The 24,756-nt window shown below is 43.5% G+C and overlaps 1 protein-coding gene across 9 annotated transcripts in view; it reads right to left on the bottom strand.

The window, feature by feature from the left end:
• The window catches only part of MBNL2 (muscleblind like splicing regulator 2), a gene marked incomplete at both ends in the record, with an annotated part of 101,409 nt that overhangs the window by 6,721 nt on the left and 69,932 nt on the right, over window positions 1-24,756 (bottom strand). For 4 of the 9 annotated variants that reach the window (XM_084235703.1, XM_084235707.1, XM_084235704.1 and 1 more), the window contains one exon: window positions 23,010-23,163. In XM_084235703.1, coding sequence (XP_084091829.1) covers window positions 23,010-23,163 — 154 coding nt within the window. Of the gene's footprint in view, window positions 1-15,985; window positions 16,022-23,009; window positions 23,164-23,815; window positions 23,870-24,756 lie in introns of all 9 variants that reach the window. The other 5 variants (XM_084235709.1, XM_084235705.1, XM_084235710.1 and 2 more) reach the window with 3 other exon arrangements.

The following is a 24,756-nucleotide window of genomic DNA, read 5'->3' as shown; positions in this document are numbered from 1 at the left end:
CAAAGCTCTGCTTCCTCTGTTTTCACTGACATTCCCATTCCCAGCGGTCACCATGGATCATGGTTCTCCAGCAGGTGCAGAAGGTGAAGGACCTTCCTGGGTTAGGCATAAGCTTTGGACATCTTTCTTGCTAATTTGCTGCTTGTTCCTTTCTGCCTAATATTTCCCACGCTGTTATACCTGAATAAAATCTATTTTTCAGATGCACTTGCTAATATATACAAATGAACATTTACACATGCTAATAATAGTATTTTAGCATAAAGGCGGCTACACTGGCCTGATATTATCTGGAAAAAGTGCATATATGGGAATCCTTGATTTAATTAAGACGCCACTCCTTACAGGAGTTCATGTTACATGAGTAAAAATCCAGACTCCTGAGACCGCTGGGGTGAGGGCCCACCCCCTGGGGGGCGGAGGGCTGGAGGAGCATGGCTGCTTTTCACCGTGAGACAAGAACTTAGTCTCAGATCATCTAAGGGTGGCTGCTTCCCTAATAGGATATAAGGGAGGAGGAAGGGAAAGGCAGACAAGAGATTTTTTTATTTCTCCTGCTTTCTCCTCATACTCAGAAGTATTAAAACAACACACCCTGGAACGCTGTGTATTTAATGTGGAAGAGAGAGGCCAGAAGACTATGCTGGCTCCCGGGGTGTCAGAGGTCAAAGCAGAGCAAAACAAGGCCCGAAGCCGGAGGGCCACGGGACAGCTGGGAGACGAGGCCCTAGCACCCAAGGGAAGCAGAAAGAGGGTGGTGTGAGGGGCCTGGGGCCCAGGCCACACAGGCCTTGCTTCTGTGTTCCCACTCGCCTCTGGGTGTGCTTAGTGCCACCCCCGTGTCATACTCCTCCTGCACAGACCTTCCCTAAAGAACCTTCCATTCCCAGCGGTCACCATGGATCATGGTTCTCCAGCAGGTGCAGAAGGTGAAGGACCTTCCTGGGTTAGGCATAAGCTTTGGACATCTTTCTTGAACCCCAGAGATGCAGAAGCATTCACAACCATGGAATTTGGCCTATTCATGCTCTAAGCTCAAAATTATCATTAAGCAGTCATGGGTTAAATAAAGGACTGAAGCCAAGCTGGAAACCAAACCATCAAGTCCACCATGGTCTCAAAGGAAAACTATCTGTGTCCCACACCAAGTGGAATCGGGAATTTTGAACACCCATTTTTCAAATTTGAGACTGTCGGTTTATTCAAGAAGGCTCAATTTCTCTACTATTTCAGGAAACAATATATAAAATCTGGGTCACACTATTTAGAAAATGTTTTAAAATGCAGAGTGTATTTGTGAGAATGGTGGCAAGGGGGGCTGCCTGCGAATACATGGGCCCTGCGTCTGAGGCCGTTTCACGGACCGTGACCTCTGGACATCCAGTGGGATACAAGAAAATTTCAATACCTTTAAAAAACAGTTTATGTAGCAACGGAAAATTCAAAAGCATACCTGCCCTTTTCAACATGGGGCTTCCTAGTAATAAACTGAAGATTCAGGGTGAGAAAAATCACAGAAACGAGAGCCTGTTAATTCAACATTAAGTCCCGATGCAGCTCAATGCCTGCCTGTGTCCACGGCTATTGTGCGGGACTTGGAACCGGACACATTTTGGCCGTAGTGTTCATTGTAACAGTGGAGGAGAATCTATAATTCAGCCTGCTAAGAGCTGGCTTTAAAGGCAGCACAGGCAGAAAAGTAAACACATATTAAAATTCAGTAAAAGGAACAGTAAGATGAATGTTCCGTGCAGGACAGGAAGTCTGTCTTGTGTGTTGTGATCACCTGGCACGTTTCTCAAATTATGAGATGACATTAGCATCTAAGAACTTTTCCAGCAAAAATCAGCTTATTTTCTGTTTTAGTTCCATGTGTGTGTTTGCGAGACAGAAAATGAGAGAGGGTGGGAAGAGAGGAAGAGAGGTATTAAAACAAAAACTACTCGATTGTGTATAAAATCAGGGTGCAAAGAAAAATTTGAGGAGCGGGGGTTTCAGGAGGCTTGTCTGTGCCACCAAGCAGCTCTGTGACCTTCCTGGGCCTTAGTTTCTCGCTCTGCTTGTCCGGCAACAGCACCTCGGCCGTGAGGTGGGTAGTTACTCCAGGTCTCCACCAGGCCCCTTCCAAACCTCCCCAGAAAGTGCCATAACAGCCTGGTACAACGGTTGGCAAAAATGGCAAACAAAGCAAGAAAATCTATAAAGAGAGGCAGTTCCCACCTTCTCTTCCTTTTCTTTATCAATAACTGTGCCCGTCAAGGCCCAGTGGTGAGGCCCATTCGTTTTGGGGCGCCATTACTTTTTGAGATAATCCTTCTTTGATCATTCCTGTGACTACATGTCAGTTCCCTTACTAGGGAGACCCACGGGAAGAGGGACTGTTCTGTTCCCAGCCTGTATTCCCAGAATCTCGAAGTTTACACGACACATACTTAAGAAACGCTTGTCGAGAAAAGGTATGAAGGTGGGTGGCCACTGAGTAAATGGAGTAAATGTTCTGGCATCTCAGAACAGACCCAGGTTGCAAAGACCTGGCTCTCGGAGGAAGAACTCTCACTTGCCCTCAGTGACGACCTGCTTTATGAAGAGAGAGGGAGAGCAGGGGACGGGAAAGAATTTTTCATGTGGAGGAGTCCTTTTATATTAAGACATCTGATCAAGCAAAAACCTACACTCTGTTAGGCGTCTTTCTTATCAGTTTTGTCCATTCCTTCTTTGCAGAAATGTCTGTTTGGATCCTTTGCCCATTTTTAAAAGTTGTGGTGAAATACACATGGCATAAAATTGACCATCCTAACTGTGTGTGAGTCAACAGTTCCGTGGTGTTAAGTACCCGCACATTAACACCGCCAACCACCTCCAGAACTCTTCATCATTCCCAGCTGAAACATGGTACCCTTCACACAGTAGCTCCCTAGTTCCATTTCTTGCTAATACTTAATTCCTCCTTCTGCCCTTCCTTTTCGCCTCCCCATTGTTGGCTTCAACGTGAGATCCCTGGCTCTGACTGTGCACCTGAATTGTCATTGAGATCCTTGACTCGCCTTCTGATTTAGCTCTATGGTTTTACTTACAACTAAATTAACCTTCTAGTCACTCTATTCACAGTTGCCTCCTCCAGGCAGGCCTCCCCAAACTTTCATTCTCAATTACTGATGCACTGATGTTCAATTAGCCCAAGCCTGATATGAAGGGAAGGGTCTGTGGAGACAGTGAAGAAAAACAGTATCTCCCTTTGTGCATTATCATTCTTAAAATTTTTTTAATCAAAATCCTGAATGTGAGGACTCCTCTCGGTAGACTCCTGTAAGTTCGAAGTTACTTGCAAGTTCACCACCCTGGGGAGGGTGAGTGGGAGGCCTCAGCCCTCTACTTTCTAGTCCCTGTTTATTGGACTGAAATTTGAGTTCCCTTATGGGTCTCCACAACTAACAATATTTTTAGACCAGTTCTGTTACTGAACCATTTCTGTTATTGAAAAAGGTTTGCATCTTACCAGAACTTTCTTCTAGAACTTTCTTTTAGAGTGGTTAAAACATGATAAGCTCACTGTTAAACTCAGTTGTTCAACTATGGGGACTGCCCCGAGAGAAGAAACCAAATACTGTATAAAAATGAACAACAATGTAAGAAAATAGATTTTAAAAAATTTCGTTAGTGCAAGTTTTCAAGGGAGCCATATAAAGAGGTTCATACCAATCCTATGTGAACCTTAAACTTGACTCTAACTCAGAAGGGGTGGAGATACAGACAGCAGGATTTGGAGGCAGATGAACCAGAGTTCTAAAAGTGGCCTCCACTGCCTCTCTACCTGACTCTTAAGCAAATTACTCCTTAAGATGTGCTCTCCTTTGGAAAATGGATAAAACACGTCACAGAGTTCTGTGGAGTATTAAGTCAAATAATGTATATAAAGTATCCGATATACACAGTCTATTTAAAGATTCATAATCCTAAAGAAAATTTGGTTTCAGCTTCTGTTTAAATAGGCATTCAAATAAAAATGTGCATTGAAATATTATGTGTGTTGAACTATTACACGTATTTAAATATTATACCTCCAGATAGCATTTCCTACATGCTGGTAATAAACTTGGTTTTAATGTGATTAAGATTTTTACAATGTCAAGTGCAATTACTTCCCTTTCTGTGGATGTCTAGCCTTAACTGTGACTGACAACGAAGTAAAGATAGGTTGGATTTCTCTATTTATGAAGGTGGTGACTGTCCATTCATATTAATCATTTTTTTGGATGAAAATATCTTATGAAAAGAGGTCAACAGCCAGCAGGGTACGAAGACCGTGGCCACTGCAGTGGAAAGCGAACATCCTATGTGAGGACAGGACTTCCATGTCTTATAGCTGGACCCCGCTCAGTGTTGGTGCCACTGCTTCCGTATGGTGATGTTTCACCTGTTTCAGCTCCCAGGCTTAGACATAAAACGCGAATATTCTGACCAGGGATACATTTGCTGATCATCCTCCTTCGCTGTGCTCAGAGCAAATCACTGCTGTGGGCATGTCTGCACATCCAGCCTCCAGCCAACACCTGCGCTGCAATTCCTAAGCCTGCACCATCTCTCACATGGCCTCCACATCCAGAGCAGAAAGCAGGGTGATGAGGTTATGAAGGAAAGTATTTTTAAAAAGCAACTCAAACACTTTTTTCTAAGGCAAAAGACTTCAATGAGTTTTGTTCTCATTCTTTACACATTCCTTAGATTTCCCTATCTTAGCCATTCTCATTAAAATTCTCAGGGCCCTCCTTAATATGGGGGGGTGGGGTTGAGGGCTGGGGGAAGGGGTGTCAGAGAAGCGCAAAGGAAAGGAGACTAACCATAGGAATCGATCCAAGCAATTCCTTTTCTACCCAATTTCATAACTGAAGAGCTCCTCTGGCTCTCTCAAGGATGTCAGCACAGCAATGACAAATCTTGAAAGAATGTGTAATGGAAGATTATAAAATTATTACTGGAAAAATATTTGGAAAAAAGGGAAGGGATGAAGAAGACACCCTGGAGGGTATCTCTTTGATTCCTCCCAAACCTTTTGAAATTTTAAGGAGGAAGGAAAGCTGGTGATTGTTCTTAAAAAAAAAAAAAAAAGAAAAAAACTGGAGAGCCGGCACATGCATGCTGGATCGAAGTTTCCCGAAGGAAAGAGCACTCAGCCTGGCGTTGGCCATGGCTTTCCAATCCCTTATGAGACCTGGAGTAAGTCACTTAACTATTCCAGGTCCTTCGAATTCTAAAGGGGCAGAGGCAGAGCTTGGGGAAAACTCTAAATCTGGTTTTGCCACTTAGTAGATGAGCTGGGCAAATTTCTCAGCTTCTCTCCACGGCAGTCTCCTCACCCGGATAGAAGAGAAAAGGGCAAATCTGAAGGGGCCATTCTGGGTTTTAAAGAAGTAAGGACTAGAAAAGCCTTCAGAAAGGAGAGCTGCTGGAGGCATCTCTGTGCTGTCTGACTTTGGAGCCTCTGAAATGATCCTTGCAAGCACATCCCCAGGAGGGCTGGGAAGGCGAGGGAGCTCTGTGAGGCAGGGCCCAGGTGGCCAGCTTCTGGTCCTGGTTCTCTTTTCAGTCCTGTGACCTGGAGAAGCTGCCTTGCTGCCTGGGCTCCTGTTTGGATTTACAATGTAATTTGCATCATCATTTTCTTTCTTTATGTGACTGAAGCGGTGCGGCATGATTGCGGTGAATTTGTGCCTCATCGCCTTTCGTGGCCTTGATGGAGCTGATGCAGGGTGTGGGTCAGACCTCGTGCCTGCTGTCACCGTGGCGATGGGGAGTAGGTGCCATTTGACAGCGATCAGCTTAATGCTGCTCCCAGGAACACACTGTGGTGAATCTTGACGAGTGTCTGTATTTGATTACAGGAAGCTCATCAACATAAGCTCCGAGTTCTTTGAAAACTCTAGAGCAGGGGAGTGATGGTAAGAATAATTTAATTTGCTCTCTGGAAGTAAAACAGATACACCAGAAGCTCCGGCATATTATACCTGACGATAAGTATACCCGATGAATTCTAAATGCTGGAAGGGCCAGTGTTTTCATAAAGCCGTATCGGAAAATGACCAGTCAACAAATTTGTCCTTTCTGGTAACAAACAGAAGTAAGGAGGTATCAGCAAAAACATTCTTTTTCATGTAAGTCAGTGGGAGCGGCATCTGGTGGCGCGCCAACGTGCAGGGAGGAGGAAGCGGTGAATCCACAGAGGCCACAGGAGCTGGGGGACAGCCACTGGGAGAGCAAACGATCAAACCGCCTCCCTGAGTCTCCCTAGTTCCTTATTATTCGCCCCCTCCTTAAATTTCCACTTTTGTCTTTATCCCAACTTCATCACTTCCACAATGGATGGAGCAGCTTCCTCTCCAGTCTCAGCCTCGCAGCGCCTGTCCAGTGCTCATTCCCGGTGGACTAGCATTTGCAGCCACTGCTCTAGCTGTCCTGTGTTCCTCTCGCCATTCAAAACCCTCCTGAATTCTCCAGGACTCTGACAGTGCCCCCCTCCCTACCGTCTGCTCACTGCACATGGCCTAACAGGCCCTCTGGCCAAGAGGGTCTTCCTTCCTTCTATTTTCTTACATTGCTGTTCATTTCGGGACAGTATTTGATTTCTCCCCTCAGGTGTAGCCCCTGCAGTTCTCCACCACCACGGGCCCTGTGACCCATCTTCACAGCCCCCTGTGTTCTTTCTTCCCCTCATTTGACCCCTCTCGTCCTCCCTTCCCTGCTGTTTGCTTCAGATCTATAGTCAGTTTGCCTAAATGCCTCCAAACAGATGAGTGGATCAAGCACATGTGGTCTATATACACAATGGAATATTACTCAGCAATCAAAAAGATAAACTCATGCCATTCACAGCAACATGGATGGAGCTGGAAGGGACTATGTTAAGCAAAGGAAGTCAGAAAGAAAAAAGTAAATATCGGATGGTTTCACTAATATCTGGAATATAGAGAAACTGAACAAAGGGTCAGGAAATGTCCCCCTTCTTTAGATCTGGCACAGTCACAGTGGTTGCATTTGGCTCTAGAGTGGGAGAAAGTACAAGGCTAACTCTGAAACTCTGGTCTACATGCCCATACTACAGGGGGAGCGTGTGGGATAAGAGGAAAGCATTGCCTTTGGGGTCAGATGGACTGAGGTCAAGTGCATGATCTACCACTGGTTAGAGCTGGGCCAAAGCTGGGCCTCCACTTCTCTCTGAGGGGTAGGACCCCCCCGGTAGAGTGAACTGTGAGAAGGTGAGGGCGGCAGAGGGCAGTGTAATTACAACGGCCACTGCCATTTTCTCCCGAACCCCATTCCCACTTACCTGTTCATCATCTAATTCCTACATGCCCTCCAGCCCTGCCTCCCCAGCCCCTTAGCCTTGCCATAGAGCTCCCTTCCCATCTGTGACATCTGACCATTTCATTTGATGACACTGTGTGACTGCGGCACATATCTGATAGGTAGTCAACTCAGGTATCTTTAGCAGCTCTATGCTAGTGGCCCCAAGAATGCCCTTGGAAGCCACTGCTTCCAGCCATGTGGCCACAGGGAATGCCAGAAGGGCTGTGAGGCTAGGCTTCATGCCAGTCCGTCCTTGCCACGAGGTGGTGACATATCTGGTAAGCAGAGGGACAGACTAGTTAGCTGACTGTCCTTCACAGTATCAAGAAACTGTGAGGATCTCTCTGCTTCCTCAAGCTCACAAAAGGCTGGCAAGTTCCCCAGGTAGTTGGCAGGTGGGAGAGCGAGCGCTCGCAGTGGCAGAGCTCGGGGAGATAGATGCTTGTGAATCACAATTTTATTCTGTTCACAGCAACTTTTAAGAATGAGACCCCTTTCATCTTTCAGACCTTGACAGCGGGTCTGAATCCTGCACCGCAGCTCCCCTGTCTTTCCTCGCAAACCTAGACCTGGAAATAAACACACAGATCGGATGAACTGGATGTGCCTTCTGCTCCAAAGAGAAAAGCTAAAATTAGAAAAACTGAGCATGATTTTATTACCATCAACAAGAAGCCAAACACAACTGGGAATGTGACTTCACTCTAAAAAGATCCCCCCCAAATTCCATCAAAATGCAAAAGAAAATGGGATCTGAAGTATAATAAGTAGAACAATCCTCCAGGCAGCAAAGTTCCACCGAAGGACCCTTGACATTTTCTCTTCTGCAGCACTAAATTGGAACTGATATTATGTCTTTAGGTGCTAGCTACAAAAGAATTCTACCAAGGTTCTCACCACGAGGTGTAAATTATGCATGAAAAGTGAAAATGTACTAGATTATAACACTTACATAACTTAGCCTTTCCTTAGAGACTCTGCAAATATGTTTATTAATTAAACCTCAGGGTAGCCCTGCAAAACAGCTGCTTCGGAGGCAGGAAAATAAAAGGTCTATTGCCTTCTGGTTTTCTGACTTCTTCAAGAGAAAAAATAATCTGTGCCAATGACCCGCCCTGACCCTCCACCTCTCTTCTTCTGCCCTTTCAAAACCTTATTATTATTATTTTTTAAGACCAGCAAGTCTGGATTCCAATGCCCTCCGGCCACCCTGCACAGGGAATTCCGACAAAAAATATCTAGCAACTTGAACTAACAGCATTCAGTGAGTGCAGACACTGCGATTTTTATAGTTATGTTTTTTTAATTAAAGAGAAACAATCGGTTCCAGCCTCTCCTCCTCCTTCCTCATCTCCAGATCCTTTCTCCCTCTTGCTCTCTCTTCTCCCACCTCTTTCTCGGGGCAATTCTGTCTTCTCCTACTTCTCCTTCATCTCTCCCTCCTTTCCTCATTTATCTCGATCTCACTTCACAAAATACTTGACGTGGCAGTTCTGCCTCATTTGCAGCGACCAGATCCATTACTGAAACCAAAGGCCCCTCTACATTTGGAAGCATCAGCAAGGGTCGAAGGCGGCTGCGCAGTGCTGGCTCTGCGAGGCCCAGGACGTCACCCGGCCAGTCTGCTGCTCACAAAGGCTGGACTCTGGCCGTGCTGTCTCGGCCTTTCGGAGCAAAACATTCTTGGGCCCAGCTGCATGCTGTAATCTATTCCCAGGGGCCAGCAAGTGGCAAGATAGTAAGTCTCAGAGTTTGAGCATGTGTATGGAGAGCCCACCCATGCTGCTGTGTATCTCAGGAGATTATTCTAGAGACCACGCCTGGGACTCTGTAGAATCAAGATTTTTCTTGTGTAAAAAACACAGACTCCAAATGGGTCAAGTGGTGAATAGTGAGGAACATTTACTGCCTCCTCCAGTTGTCTGAATATAGTTCTGACAGATGCTTTTGAATAATAGATGGTTTATAAAACTCTTAGAGATGAAGGATTAAAACGTGGCCTTACCTTTCTCGGCTTCTCGGTTAGTAGAGGTTAATTTACATATCCGAGACTCTCTCTACAAATAGCTTTGAAGTTGTGTTCACATTTACATATGAGAAATAAATAAAATCTGATGCTTTTAAGTTTTTCTCTTCCCTCTCTAGAAACATGAAGCAGCTCGGATAAAGCATAATATCTGAACTGGGTTGTATGCAATGGTTTTATTTTTCCCATAAGATATTGTGGACAGTGATTAACATATCACCGTCCAAGGCCTGTCTGGAAAGTGGGGTTTCTGACACCGGGAAGTAGCAGGCTACGTGCGAATGGTGTGTATTAACTAAATCTCAGTCACCTCCTCTGAGGGCCCACTTTCTGTTGCACGGGCTGGATCTGGGGGCAGGGCTCAGAAGATGTGGCAAGAACTCGAGGTCATCATTTTAGAATGCTGCAGTGCTTTTTGGAAATGTGATTAGGTATTGCTTAACGTGTTGCCAGACATATAATTTGATTGCACCAGCGATGAAGGCACTGCCCAGAGTGCTCTGGCTCTGCCCCTCAAAATATATCCATATTTTTGTCTTGCTTTAAAATAATTGCATCTTTTTTATGGAGGGGACAGTGATTGACAGCCCTGATATGCTATAGGAATGGAGGGTCACACCTGTCCAGATGTGTGCTCCTACTGGGAGGCGTGTGAGCTGCCTGGCTCTGCAGAGTCATCTCAGTGGGAAGAAGGAAACCACGTGGCAGGCAAGCAGCTGACCAGTGAGTGTTCCCCACAGCTGCCCTCGAGGCAATTCCCATGGTCACTTTCCAGGTCAGCCTGTGTATCTTTTTTTTTGCTCTGTGGCATTTATTCTGACAGGCGCTGCCACGGCATGAAGTCATCGTTATGTTTTTCTCTTGGGCTAAAGCAACTCTCCCCCAGTAACGGCAAAGCAGGCCACCTGCACTGCCCCAGAATAGGCTTAGTCAGAGCCCCTCGGCTCCCATTCCCGGATGCCTTCTGCCCCCTCTTCCTAGAGCTCTGTTCCCTCCTATCCTGCCTGTAGACCCTGCAGCAGCCAAATAAGGTCGGGCCCTTGAACTGGGCATTTCAGGTCCCGAGTGATGGAATCTCTTGGGGTGTCAGTGCTCGACACTGAGCGCCCGCTGCTCAGCAGCTCCCCAGCCACGGTGGACACGCCCCCCCCCCCATCCACTTGCATCCGCACCTGCCACCTTGTGTGACGGCGGCATTTTCAGAGCTTGCAGGTAAAGACCTTTAGAATTTAGAGGACAGAAAAAGCAAACCGAGCTTTGGGGGCCCAGCGTGTGAACTGTATCTTAGCTGAGCCTCTAAGGGTGTTATGGGGTAAACTGAATAATCTGCACATATTAATGAAGAAATGAAGACCTACAATATATTTAGTTGCAAGATTTTCTCCCATTTTGAAATAACAAAAAAAAAATAAGAGTACTGCAGTGATGCAAAGGACAGGGATTTCAACACGCACTCTTATTTCGTGAAATAAAATTTTGTGTAATAGGAAAAGAATAGGATGGCCTGTATATTAGGCTATTTACCTCGACCTTCTGAAAAGTACATTCTGAGATCACATTTGTTTCAATACAGCCATTTATAGATTTACACATTCTGAAATCGAGTGATTTAGTCATTTTCATATCTGATTCTCTTGTTACCAAGCTATTTCTAAGATGATTGGCAGAGGTTAGGAGTAAAGTTTAGGGCAGTGACTCACACAGAAGTCCACGAGCCAGCTCCCCTAGGACTGACCACATTCTCATGTATAGTCCGTATACACTGGAGCTATTCAAAATTTTCAGTCTACTCACTGGGTATAATATGACATAGAATGTAAATATATGGTTCTGTGTTCAACTCTCTGGTTTCTAAACATGACCTGGCCATCACATGCCTCACTCGAAGCTATGCACATGTTCAGTCCATCACCCCAGCTTCGGGGTCACTGCAGTTTGAGCTGTATTAGCAAAGGCCCTTTCATTTCCCCTATGGCAACAGCATTGACTGTGATGGGGTGGCACACAGAATTTTAATTGTGGAGGATGTGACTTTTGTGTTTTTACACTATTGAGAGAGGAAGTGTCCCATGGTGGTTAGGAGCAAGGCTGCTGGAGTTAGAAGGTCTGGGCTTAAATTCTAGCAAGACTGTTTATTAGCCATGTGGCTTTGGCTAAGGAAGTTAACCTTGTTTCAGTTTACCATCTGTAAAATGGGGATGATGACAATTGTATTTATCTTTTAAAGACTATTCTAAGAATCAAATATTTCTATACATATGTACCCTCTCTTTCATATAAAGTATATAATGTACTGTAATATATACATGTAATATATTACATGAAAGAACAGCATTTAGAATAGTAGCTCATATATCATAAGTGTTTTAAAAATAATAGCAACATTATTAGATAAAATGTGTCTAATAAGGCCCATGACCTTAGTTAAAATAGCTGCTAGAAATTGTTTATTCTAGTTCTCTACTCCCAGAGCTAAACAACCACATTATTTTATAGTCCCCAAATGTTCCTGAATTTTTGTCATCTTTTAATTTCAAAGGGTAAGTCTAATTTCGGTTAAAATTTTCATGACTGGCAACCTTGATGGAGCTAAGGATAGAATTTATAACTCATTGTTTTTTCAACTTGACTCCCCCTGGGGTAGCATACAGAAGAGATGTCACCAGTGTTGGGTAGATCCTCTTCTACAAGTGACTTGTAGCTAATTACAGATACCAACGAGACTTGAACTATTTGTACTGAACTGATAAAATGAACTGAACAACTGTCAAAATGCTACTACATTTTGTGTTGAAGACATATCGTCAATGACGGAAAAGAAGACAGGGCTTGTCACTCACTGACTCTGGGTCATGAACCCCACATTCTGGGGCTCATGCATCTGCCTATACCATCTTGGAGGCTGGGCCCAGCATCTCATAACCAGGGGATGTTTGTGACTGGAGCTGGAAGGGAGTTCCGAGAACATCTACTTACATTCTTCCTTTTACAAATGAGGAAACTGAGATCCCTGACATTCAAAAGACTGACAATTCACGAGGATGTGATTCAATCTGAGTTGATGAGGCAAAATCTTAATAAAATAATTTGCCACTTCTCAGTACCAATAATCTCTGAATTCAGAATTCTTGGGCACTCAAGAGTTTTCAAGTTCTTTTGTAGCTGCTCTGCTCTTTGAAACGTGTTGAAAACAAACCATACGATATTGCAAAATACTATGTTTACTACTACTTTGTTTCCGTGCTTCTCATATGCATAGAGACCTTCACCAAGAGCTGCTAAAGACTTTTTCTTCTTCCTCTATTAAATGCAATCCAACAACTGTCACGTCCAATAAACTGCAACACTCAGAATCTAAGACTCTTGAAGCTACTGTCAGGTACTCCTTTAATTATACGTCTCTGGATTTGATTGATGTTAAACTTACTAGTTCATTTACCACTTTCACTCTGCTATAAAGTGACACATCTTAGCTTTGGGTTCTCCCATGCTTCCTAGTCCTCCCTCCTTAAAACACACACACCTACACATACCCACGCCATCTCCAAAGCTTTTTCTACCTGACCGAGCCTCCAAGTCACTAGACCGGACAAATTGGTATGCTACAGTGTCAAGAATTTATCATAAATAAAGGGAATTATCCTGAAACCCTGCAGTATTTATCTTGGCTTCCTTTCCTTTCCTGGGAAAGATCTCTAGGTGTTAAAAGTGCATAACTTGTCATAAAACACAGGGAACGTTCCATTGTGTCAATCCCACTATGTTTGTTGTTGTATGAAGGCCTTTATAACAAACTTGCATCAAAAATCACAAAAACATGGCTCAAGGAGGCAGGACTTAGACACAGAAGGAGCAGATACTTGCTTCCCTATGAAGAATGAGTAAGTGAAACAAGCACCTTGAACTAAATAATGAATCAAACTGCGTTCCCTTTCCTGACACATCTTTGTTTTTTTAATCTTCCCAGCTAAGGAATTTATCCTATGCTGGTCCTTGTTTTCTTTGTGTGGAAGCTGAGTTGCCTTTCCTTCGAGGCTAAGCTGGCACTTTTGAGGTAGTGAGTGAAGAGGCTGGAGAATATCAACAGCTGGGCTGGCCTGTGAGATCCCGCTCACCTCTCTTTCCTTCCACTCGCTCTTTGCTGCTTTAGCACAATTTGGAGGCCACAGTAGGATTGTCATGGGGCCCTCTGTTTCCCCATCGAAGTGCACCCCGTCTATCCTCTCAGTGCTGAAGCGACAACACTGACATCGCTACAGAAGTGCCAACCCGCCCTCCCCACCTGCCAGGTGGCCTTTGTGCCTGGACAAGATTTTTAACAACATCTCCCATCTCCTCCACTCTACTCCCATGTCCCTTTCTTGTCTGTGAATGGTATAGTTGAGAAAACAAACAGAGCTAAGCTAAAAACAAAACCTCAACTGTTCCTCTATGAACGAAACCTTGCACAGGTGTTTCCCTAGCAGGTGAGAGCTGATGCTTACTCTTCCTCATCCTCATCCTGGGGACTGAGTCGAGGGCCTGGCTACAGTGACAGTGTACCTGTGACTACCAAGTGGCAAGTGGCCAAAGGCTTCACTGAGAAGTAGTACATTTCTGGTCTTATCAGCACATGCATTCAACCAACAGGTTGAAATGTCCCTGCTCAGTTATATCCAGCCCCTGTGAACCTGGTGGCCAGTACTATTCTCCCGTCCTGTTTGGCTCTTAGGCCAAACCTGTATCTGGATGATTGTGTGGTGGGAATCACGTGACCCAGGTGAAGTGGCAGTAAGAATCATTCAGACCTCAATGTAACCCTACGGAAAATGGGGGGTGTTTTCTCAGCCTCGCTCCCCCCTCCACAACAGAGAACAGGGTCTGAATGACCTGAACCCAAATGCAAGCAGTTCTGAAGCACCCAGGGGAGGGGCTTTTTTACACGGTGTCTGTGGCAATTCACAAACCACTGGATACGTGATGCTGTACTAAAAGGAACGTAAGCCTGTCAGGTTAATTACACAATATTAGGTACGAAAACAAACAGTGCAACACAAAACAGAGCTACATCATTATTGGCAGTAAATGTTAACTCTAAATAAGTGCAACCTGTCCATAAATGCTTGCTCTAAACTAATTAAAAAAATAAAATTTGATGGATAAACATGAAAAAAAAATTCTCACCGAGAATTTTTTTTTTAAATATCAGCACTCATTTAGAGTTTGGGATCTGTGAAAGAAAGCTTTAAAAGGAGCAAACCTGATTGGCTGTGGCTGTTGCTGCGAAGGGGGCACTTGTTGCAGGAGCTGCTGCTGCAGAGACAGTGGCTGACGTAGCGCTGTGCATCATGGGTACTTTCAGGAGGGGAACCATGGGAGCAATGAACAGGAGGGTGGAGCGTTATGGTAATAGAAGTGGTGTTTGGCATGGTGAATATCAGAGCAGCAAGCCATCATGGGTTAAACCAGCAGATGGCATGCAATCACAATGCAAAGCAAGGAAGCATGGGAGAGAAATAAAAAAGGGAAAATAGCTTATTACAAGTACAATTAAAGGAAGTTTTAAAACATAATCAGTGATTCCCAGAAAGGCCAAAGCAGATGACTTTGGTTGATGTATTTATAAACATCGTATTTCTAACAACAAATCTTTCCCAATTCAATCTCTGATGGAGGCCATCACAGAGTGTGTCTAGAAATGAAGACGTACCATCCAATCAAGTGAGAACATATGGTGTGCGTTTTAAGTCATCATTTGGAAACATCGCTGGTGCAGAGGCAGGCCTGATTTGGGGTACTCCTTAACTGGGGTTAAGCTGAATTTTTCTTTTTGGTCAATTTGGGGTTGCTTGTTCGGATTGTAATTCCTGGGGTCTACTGCTTCTTTGGGTCAACAGATGGTGGAGAAAAATTCCAGCTTTGATGTACACTGGAACACAGTTACTGTGAAACAGCCAGAAATTTTGCCAATATTGACTTGACTTTACAAGGGACTCAGCGGGGTGTCCTGAAGACAGACTTTTGTGCTGAGGTATTGGAATGCATGACTTCTGCGATGACAATGTAATATAGAAATTTAATCCATCCAAGAGGATGGGACAGGGGCAGTTATAAATAATCAATCACCAGTAAAATCAACAGTTAAAATTCACATAAGGACAATAGAGCAAGGCAGTTCAGACATTTGTTTTCAAAATACATCCATTTATAATTTTTTAAAAATAAATACTTCTGGGAAACTCTGATAACTAACACACAGCAAAGAGGAGATAAAGGCACGCCACTATGAAACTTTAAAACATTGATGAAATTAGCCTGCCTCTCTAATCAAGTAAGCTTTTATTTTTTCCTCCTGCTAAACCGTATCAACTATAAAGAGAAACAAAATACAGATCATTAAACATCAGACTCATACTGCTGCTTTTATGTTTTGTAGCGGTGGTTCTAGTACATTCAAATGGTCATTTTCTTACATCGACAAGTACATTTAAAAAACCTACACGTTAACTCTAAAGCCAAATAAGTCTTCAGATCTATCATTTCCTAAGGCATTTCTACCATCTCTGAAATCAATTTCAAGCAAGTGAAGATATTGTACATAGTAATATCAAAGACAAATAAAAAAAGGTTGAAACCTACCAATACTGGTAGCGGGTGTCATGCACAAAACTGACCCTGCATGTCATGCAATGGAGGGTGGGAAAGTGAATAAAGGGAAAGAAACAGGTTAGCGGTTTAGAGTTAACATTCAAAGTGAGATTGAAGCACAACCAGAAATAAGTAGGGTTAGTCAACACAGTCTTTTAGAGTCATTCACATTTGTGGTACTGACACAAATATATCTGCATTCTTTTAGGCCAATGTCATTCAAAGTTCACTCCTGAGTCGGCTTTTCAACCTTTTCTGCTCGTCTACATCGATAGGACTCTGATAAGAGTGATATGTGATAATGCCGCAGTGTCTTTCCTCTGACCTCCGAGTATTTTACAGACATCATCAAGTTAATCCTCCAAGGCAGGAAGTGGGTATTTTACAGATGAAAAATCTGAGGCATACTAACTCCTCCAAGGTCATGCGGGGTGTGAGTCAAGGGTAGGGCTAGAAATAGAATTCTATTCCTAAATCCAGGTCAGGTTTGGTACTCACTAGATTACAATGACATTATTGCATTCAAGGTTTGTTGGATTGTCAGAGGTCGTATATCGAGAACAATATAGAAATGAGAACAGTAGCCAAGATTCTGTATCCTTCAAATCAAAGGCTTAGGGGTCAGGTGCATCTCAGATTATTTCTTTGAAAGCCCAACCCTGTCGGGAGGAGGGGTCTGTGATGGGATGACCTGGATGTGTGTATGATCTACTTTCTGCCATGAGATTGTTGTGACAGAGGCGTGGTGCCGGGCAACAGAGACCACACTCTCTAGAGATAACACTGCTGCTGTGGAGCTGTTAGGACCAGGCTGGGGGGTTTGTCATGAGGGTCCATGAGGGGCCTCTGGCGAAACTCCTAGGAAACCTCAAGCCTGTGTGTAAGTGGGTAGAAGGGAGGGAGGAAGGGTTCCTGCCCTGCCTTGGGAACAGTTTCCTTCCCTGTGTGTGTGCATGTGTGTGTGTGTGTGTGTGTGTGTATGGCGGGTGGCGGGGGGGGGGTGTCTTATTAATGTACCTAAATCAGAAAATTCCAACCCGAATAAAAACACATGTTGTGAAGGACTGGGGAAAAAAAAAAAAGACTGACTTGAAAGCTTGGAGGGATTACCTGCCTCCAGTTGGGTTCCTCAGAAGGAAAACCAAGGTACTGTGAGGACTGAGACAGCTGGAGGGTGCGTGCATGTGGGCGGCAGGGAGCTGGCTGTTAATGGATGTGGGCTGCCCGCTGAGGGTTCAGAAGTGCCTTTGAGACACCAGACGAGGAATCTCGTCTGAGATACGAGGCCTTTATTCCCTCTGCCAAACAGGTCACACCCAGGGGAGACTTTTTGCCTGATCTACACCTTCATCTGCAGGTGCCGGTCTACAGTCACCAATTGGGAGGAGAGTTATTTACCTGCGTCACTACTGGGTCTCCAGCAAACATGTGCTAGTGGGTCCAACTTAAAATCTCTCTCTCTCTCTCTCTCTCTCTCTCTCTCTCTCTCTCTCTCTCTCTCTCTCTCACACACACACACACACACAGCCCCTACACAGTTCCCAATCTCTCCACCTCAAATCCACAAATTTCTAAGAAGTCACTTACACAGACATTTTCACTCTCCTGTTCCCTTTTATCTCCAATCCTCCCCACTCTGGCTTCATTTTCCTCTTCCCACGCAAACTGCCCGTAGACCAAAGAGCTCCAGGTCTCAGCAGTGGGAAGGGCCCTTCCCTCCTCATTCTGCATCCTGAGGTTCGAAACATGCTGCGATCGACCATTCTCTCCATTCTGTCATAACTAGCACTCAGTTTCCTTGGATTTTTTGCACACACACACACACACACACACACCCATGCTGGAGTTTTCCAGGTTTGTCAGTTCTGGGTTCTTCTCATCTATTCTATACCATTCCCTGGCTTATTGTTCCATAAAGGATTTAAATAATACCTATATGAGTTCACAGCTTCCAGATTTATGTGTCCTGCCCACATCTCTCTTGCGAACTCCAGGTCCTTTCATCCAAACGCTCAACTGGCTTTTCTACCTGCACGGCTCCCAGGTGTCTCAGGTGTAACATGCCCAAGCACTGATCTTTCCCACAGGCTCAGTGTCTGCCCCTCAGGACATGCTAGAGGGCCATCACCATCCATGGGACAAGTTCTAATCTAAATGGAAAGTTCTACCTGACATCACTTTCCCTCGTGAAATTTCCAGGTTTAACTCACCAATATGCCAAGCAATCCTGCTTCTAAAATGCACCCTTTGTGCGTCTGTGCATGTCCACTGCAACTTCTCTAGTCCTGCTCACCATTCTCTGGCCTTTCTGCTTCCATTCTTGTTCCCTCTTCCGCCCCCTTATCCATCTTCCCCTGTGTTGGCTTTTCCAAGTACAGGTGCGTTCACTTCTCCGCTGAACATGATTCAGTGTCTTTGGGTGAGGCCCCTTAAGGTCCAGTCTCTCCCGAGCTCATCTACACACTCTCCCCAGGGCTCCGTGCTCTAGGCAGGGAAGCCTTTCATCTCCATGAACAGAGCCCATCAGCCTCTGTCCTACTTTAGGGCTCCCACAAGCCGTCCCTTCCACCTAGAATAATCTTTATCCATCATCGTCCAGGTCTCAGGTACATGTCACTTCTTCAGGGAACTGTTGAGCTGTGTTGTTGTTGTTGTTGTTGTTGTTTTGACCTACCTCCACATGCCATTTATACTGGTTTTCTTTTTTAAATTTCATTGAACTCTCTACTTTTTAATTCATAGTACTCATAAAATGTTGAATCATATACGTATATGAGTATTTATTGAACATCCATCTCTCCTCGTTTACTGTACACTCTGGGAGGACAAGGTTCAAGTCTGTCTAGCCTGTGGGGAATGCAGTAGGTGGTTCATGGGTTGAATGAATGTTCTTAGTCATTAGTGAAAGTATGTTGGGAGCAATTTGTTCCTAAAACGTAGTACCCAGTTTGTGAATGGTTTCATTGTAAAGTCAGCCATGACTGGATTCAAAATTATTCCTATAAATATTCCCTGTAATTCCGGGCACCCCAAGATGCAAGGGCTTTCTTACAGGGTTTCCCTGTGTCACACACGTGAATGCCCCTGGGACTGTAAATCATCAAGGGCAGCTCTGGGGCTACACTGGCTAGGGCTGGGCACACCACTTCAGCTTCTGTTCAGATGTGGCTGAAATGGTCAACCGAATTAATCTGATTAGCTCCCTTCTCTACATGGTCTAAAAATCCACATAGCTTTGCCATGTATGTGGCTGTCTTGTCCATGCCCAGAGTTGGTTCTGAGCTTTTCCACCCCCGTTTCCTTTCTCCTACCACACTCTCCCTACAAACCCCTTAAATACTTTCAGCTCCAATGGACAACTTACCATTCCTCAAATACACCCTTCCCATCCTATGCGATCCCTGTGCTGGGACACTCCCTATTGGTAAAATCTTCTCTACGTAAGTCCTAAACAAATTTCTGCTCCTTGGAATGTCTTCTTTCTTCATATCCTTTCTCATCACCACCCACTGCCCACGCTGTGGGTCAAAGCCATTGCTGCCTCCTCCTTCACATTTAACTAGCTTTGCTCATTGCCTACCTAGCACCTGATATTTTGCATTTCATTTGGTTTTCACCTAATTCTGTACATTGTATTCCCTTTACTCCTCTATATGAGGGCCCAGGACATACTATGTGTTCAAAAATTGTGGTTGAATTGAATGGAGTAAATTTTGCTGTGTTTTTTAATTTAGAGATGCCAACAAACCTTGCACCAAGGCATGGGGCAACTTCTGCAACATGAGGAAATATTTGGGCTGGCACATCCCTTGTCCTCCATATTTCCAGTGTAGTGAAATAAATCCAGGAGGGAGTCTGTGGGTCGTCTTTGTTCTGATTGCTTGAAGTGCTCCATCAAAGCACTAATTCTATGACAAAGTCTCCTCAAATGTTTTCCACTTGAGTTGTACAAGTATTTCAGCTCTAGAATCGTCAAGTCAAAATTAAATGGGTAACCCCATTAACAGTATGTTCCACTTTGCAGCATAGACCCAGCCTCAGTTTTTCCATCTGAAAAATGCAAATAGTTATGCCTGCCACTGGCAGAACTCCCTTGAAGGATAATAAGATAATGTCTATAAGTACGCTTACAGTAACTCAGAATAAACCCGTCAGAGAAATGCCAAGAATTGTTATGTTGCTATTTTTGTAAGTGTGTGTGGTTTTTGCCACTTTCCTAACATAGCAAAGAAAAAGTATAACTGCTAGGTTAAAATAACCCCTATCAAAAAAAAAAAAAAAAAGGAAAATTCCCACCCACTGCAAATGTGCTAGGGCATCAACCAGGGAGATAATTATATTAGCATGGTTTGGGAGAAGAATCCCATGTTTTGTACAATATTTTATATTAATATCTTCACAGCCTGGAGGCAGAATTCCTAAAATCCAAATTCACATTTGGAGACTGTTAGTAGAATATCAGAAACTCCATCATAACTGATCTTTTACTGGGGCAACTCCCGGGCACATAATGCTCTTTGTTCCGTATTTATGGTAATTATTAATATGAAGTATTTATAGAAAAGTGAAAATGTCAGTTTAAAAATAATGGGCCCACCGTCTACCAAGTCACAAAAATTATTTTTAGCATCAGACTTCATTGGCAGAGGTTAAAAACAACAAAGATTAGCACTGAATGGTTATTATCCTCATCATTTTTAAAATTAGGCTGAGAATGTGGCTTGTGAGAACGGAAGTCTGAAATAAAACTGAGAGCCAAGATAAATATTAAACTTTCTTGTATGAATTTAAGTGGAGGAAAGATTATGCTAATTTCCTTTTCATAATTTTTTTTCTTAAATGGGCTAAGAGAAACATGTCGAAACTTAGAAACTGAAATACCATTTCAGAGAAAAAGATTCATATGTTTGTTCGCCATGAGGGTTACACCATGTTACAGGTGGAAACACATCTAGTTCACAGACCTGAGAGGGCAGGGACCCCTGTATTGACTCCAAACCCACTCCACTGAGGGTTGCTGGACACACTTGAACAGTTCTTAAAGATTCCAGCAGAGGGCAGAAGTGCACAACCACAGCAGCCAGTGCAGCCTGGGGGTCCGAATCTGATGCATTTCATCAACAATAATCAGGATATTGCATAAGGGATGGTATCGCTTCTGCTTTGCATGTCTTTATAGGTCTCCATGTAAAATCTTTTAAAATTAGGGTCCTATCACTGACCTAACACGTCAGCCATTATTGGACTGAGTGGAGAATATGAGTTAGGGGCCTTCTGTCTCCTGCACGGCTTAGCTCCAGGGTTCCTCAGTCATTCCCAGCACACGGTAGTGGATTTACGACCCAGTCTTCAGAAACAGACTTGTTCTTTTGCCCTTAGTATGTTCTTGCCTGAGATTTTTTTTTCCCTTGTTAATATCTAGTGACAAGGTCTATGAAATAAGACGCTTGTGGAAATCATGCAGGGCCTGGAGGTCTGTAATTATTTTTTCCAAGCATGTTATAGCAAGTGGGTCACAAGTGAAATACTGCTGTGCTGTCACTGATCAAGGCTGTAACAGGACAAGGGTGGAGCCCCGATAAACACCACCTTCTACACTCAGCCTACAGGTCTGTGAGGCTGTTTCTTTTAAGACAAGAGCAGTTAGATAAGGAAACTAAATACTCAGAACTGTCGTCGTTATGGTTATTGCATCTTTACTGTCATAAATATTATCAACAGGCTAGACTTTAGACAAATTGTAGACTTCAGACAAAGAATACCATGGAAATGTTCACTCAACTCCCTCTTCTGTTAACTTGTGATGTGTTGCTTTGGGATTTAAGGAACAGATAATAAACCTGTAAGTCCAAGCGTGTGGATTCGGATCAACAGTCCTTCCTGATAAAAGTGCCTCTCACTTAGAGCCACCTTCAAATTATTCTCAGGGGTTCAACCTTTTGACATTGGAACTCAGGACTCAACGGACGGTCTTCTAGCAGAGAGCTAAGTCTCCGGCTTTTGTGGGCTTTTTGACACTTTAGCAAAATTTGTTTATTTTGAGATTATTCCTGCTTCTAACAGACTAAAAGGTCAAGTTCTGAGGATGCTTTGTATCTGAATATGGTGTGTGTCTGTCTGTGGTCAGGAAAATGAATTAGAAAATGGAGCAGGGGAGGGGAGCTGGAATTTTGTCTCTGCGCCTCTATCGGATGGAGAACTTGCAGACTCCACATATGGAGGCCAGGCCGGGTGGTGACACCTCATGCACACAGGACTGGTCATGGGAAACTAGGTTCTAGGTCTTTTGCTCATTAGTTCTCTGCCTTGGGAAGTCACTGCTCATTTGGGGGCCTCAGTTTTCTCATCTGTAAAACAATCAACTGGATGTGGAGATCACTAAGAATCCTTTAAACTCCAAGAGTCTATGATTAATTTCATTCAGTTCTTAGTGGAATGACAGAGTTAATGCACCTCAGCGCCTAATATTATCAGACGTGAACACAGCAACCCAGGAGAGCTCTATATATTTGTGAATTGGGTAGAAGTTGAGAAGGATGGAGAAAGAGAGAATGGAAGTAAAAATATGAGTAGAGGATTGCTTTCATTTGAATAGCCTCATTTTTTTTAGTGCTCTGAATAGGAATAGAAAAAAAAAAGATTAGTACTTATTGGAATTGCTATTTTTAGGTCATTCAGGGTTAAGGACACATTTCAACTGTCACACACAAGAGGACTGACTTACATCAACAGTTTTACTTGGCTTGTGTAAATACAAGACGCCAACAGCCCTAACTGCTCCTTGTTCCTCAAGGGTTCAGTCTGTCACTTGACTCTATAAAATATTTGGCTTTAGAATCCCCGCTGCCTTTGCCAGCAAGGGAACGAAATCTAGGCGGCTAGGACAATGCTGAGTGTCAGACTTACTGTACCTTTTCACAAGCAAAACTAGCTGCCACCAAACAGTTGAAAGGAATGAGAAGAAAGCACATGACCGAGGGCACAGGACACAGGACTGAGGACGGTGAGGGCGTACCTGTGGGGATGAACGCCGTGTGCTGCTGCAGCTGGGCGCTGGTCAGAGCCTGCTGGTAGTGCAGCACGCCAGGGTTGAAGACCGTGCTGGCACCATTGCTTTTTTCAAGTGCTTGTCTCTTTGGTAAAGGATGAAGAGCACCAGGAGGGAAGGCCTAGGACGAAGAGGTGAACAGGGTATGTATAACTCAAAGTAAACACAACTTCGTTGTCCACAGACATCATCAATCGCAACATTCTTTTTCAAAATGACAGCTAAGGAGATGCCTCGGCCATGCACCTTAATTTAAACAGCGGCAATGTTGGATGAGTGAGGGTTTGTTACTGAGAGCGAAAGCATGATTTCCGTCACCCCAAGGGGTAGCATCTCCACTAAGGAAAAGAAAAACTACCAAGCAGCAACAACAACAACAAAAAAAATGACTTCAGCTTTTAAAATGAGTTACACTAGTCTAAGGGGTGGGGGGTAGGGGAAAGGGAAGAAGCATTTGTGTTATTATTAATACCTAATCTTTTCTTTAACTAAATGCAGTTTCTCGAATTTGAAGGTTAATAGGAATTACAGTAAGCATTTCCCAAGCCAAGTAATTTAAATTTGCTTCATTCTTTTGGAAAAGGTATTAAAATCGGTTAGGATTCATTTATTTCACATAGTACACATGAAATGGGATGGCTAAACACCTTATTGGATTCTTTTCATTAATTAATCATAATGACTGTTTGCAACCAATAGTTTACAAGTAATACAAATCTCGGATGGTTCTCTGAAAAGCTACATGCAAAGCGAAAGGTGAAAGGTCAAAGTACCAGGTCTACAGATGCTTCGAGAGGTCGCTTCATTGCTTTGGCAGTCGACTGAGTCTTTTAATAACAGGCAGCGAGCACATGATGGCAGTGGGCCAATGGGATTCAAGCGAATTAACATACAGGTAAACAGCAAGCAGAGGTGCATCATGGGAACGGCATTGCATTGTGGATAGGTGAGAAGGAAAAAAATATTCTGAATGCAATATACAACGTACAAAACACTAGGCATGCACAACAACAAAAATGTTCTCTAAAGAAATGAATATTACACCTTAAATTAGTATTGAAGCAAAAACGCATCTACTATACCTTAGTTAAAAGCATATAAGAGAGTAAAATATAGATGTTTGAAATTCAGGAAAGTTAATTAAAACAGCAGCTTGCATACACACCATAAGCATTTTTATATTGCTTCAGAAAAAAATGCAACACTTTTAAGGGCCACAGGATGGAAGAACTTCTGATAAGTTAGCTTTTGACTCTAAAACAATGAGGACGCTAAGTATGAGAGCCAAGTCAAAGAAAGGATAGTCTCTTTCATTTTTATAAAAATGATTTTAAATGAAGATCTAGCCTAACAAAATGAAGGGGCAAACTGAGACAAAAAAATTCAGGCAAAAAAATATTCAAACACAAGATTATTGAGGCAAAATGGTTTGGGTTTGGATCGTAATTTTTTGTCTGAATTATGTGGATAATTGTCTCAATTCTTCTCTTCACTCTGCTAGTGTGGAGCTGACAATGTGGAATAAGGTTCCAATCGTAATAAATTTTGAATTTGACTAGCAAGTCCTGAAATTTCCCCCTTTTATTCCCTCAGACTGTTTCTAATGACTAACTTATCATCCATTCCATGTTTTCCACTACATATGAAATTATACGTCAATTTTTCTCAAACAACTTACCCGCTTACACTAAGAAAATACCTTTTTAAAAGGTAT

The sequence above is a fragment of the Talpa europaea genome, assembly GCF_964194135.1.
Source record: "Talpa europaea genome assembly, chromosome: 6".
Classification (NCBI taxonomy): domain Eukaryota; kingdom Metazoa; phylum Chordata; class Mammalia; order Eulipotyphla; family Talpidae; genus Talpa; species Talpa europaea.
The sequence above is the reverse complement of the archived record's forward strand: the minus strand, read 5'-3'. Positions and strand labels throughout refer to the sequence as shown.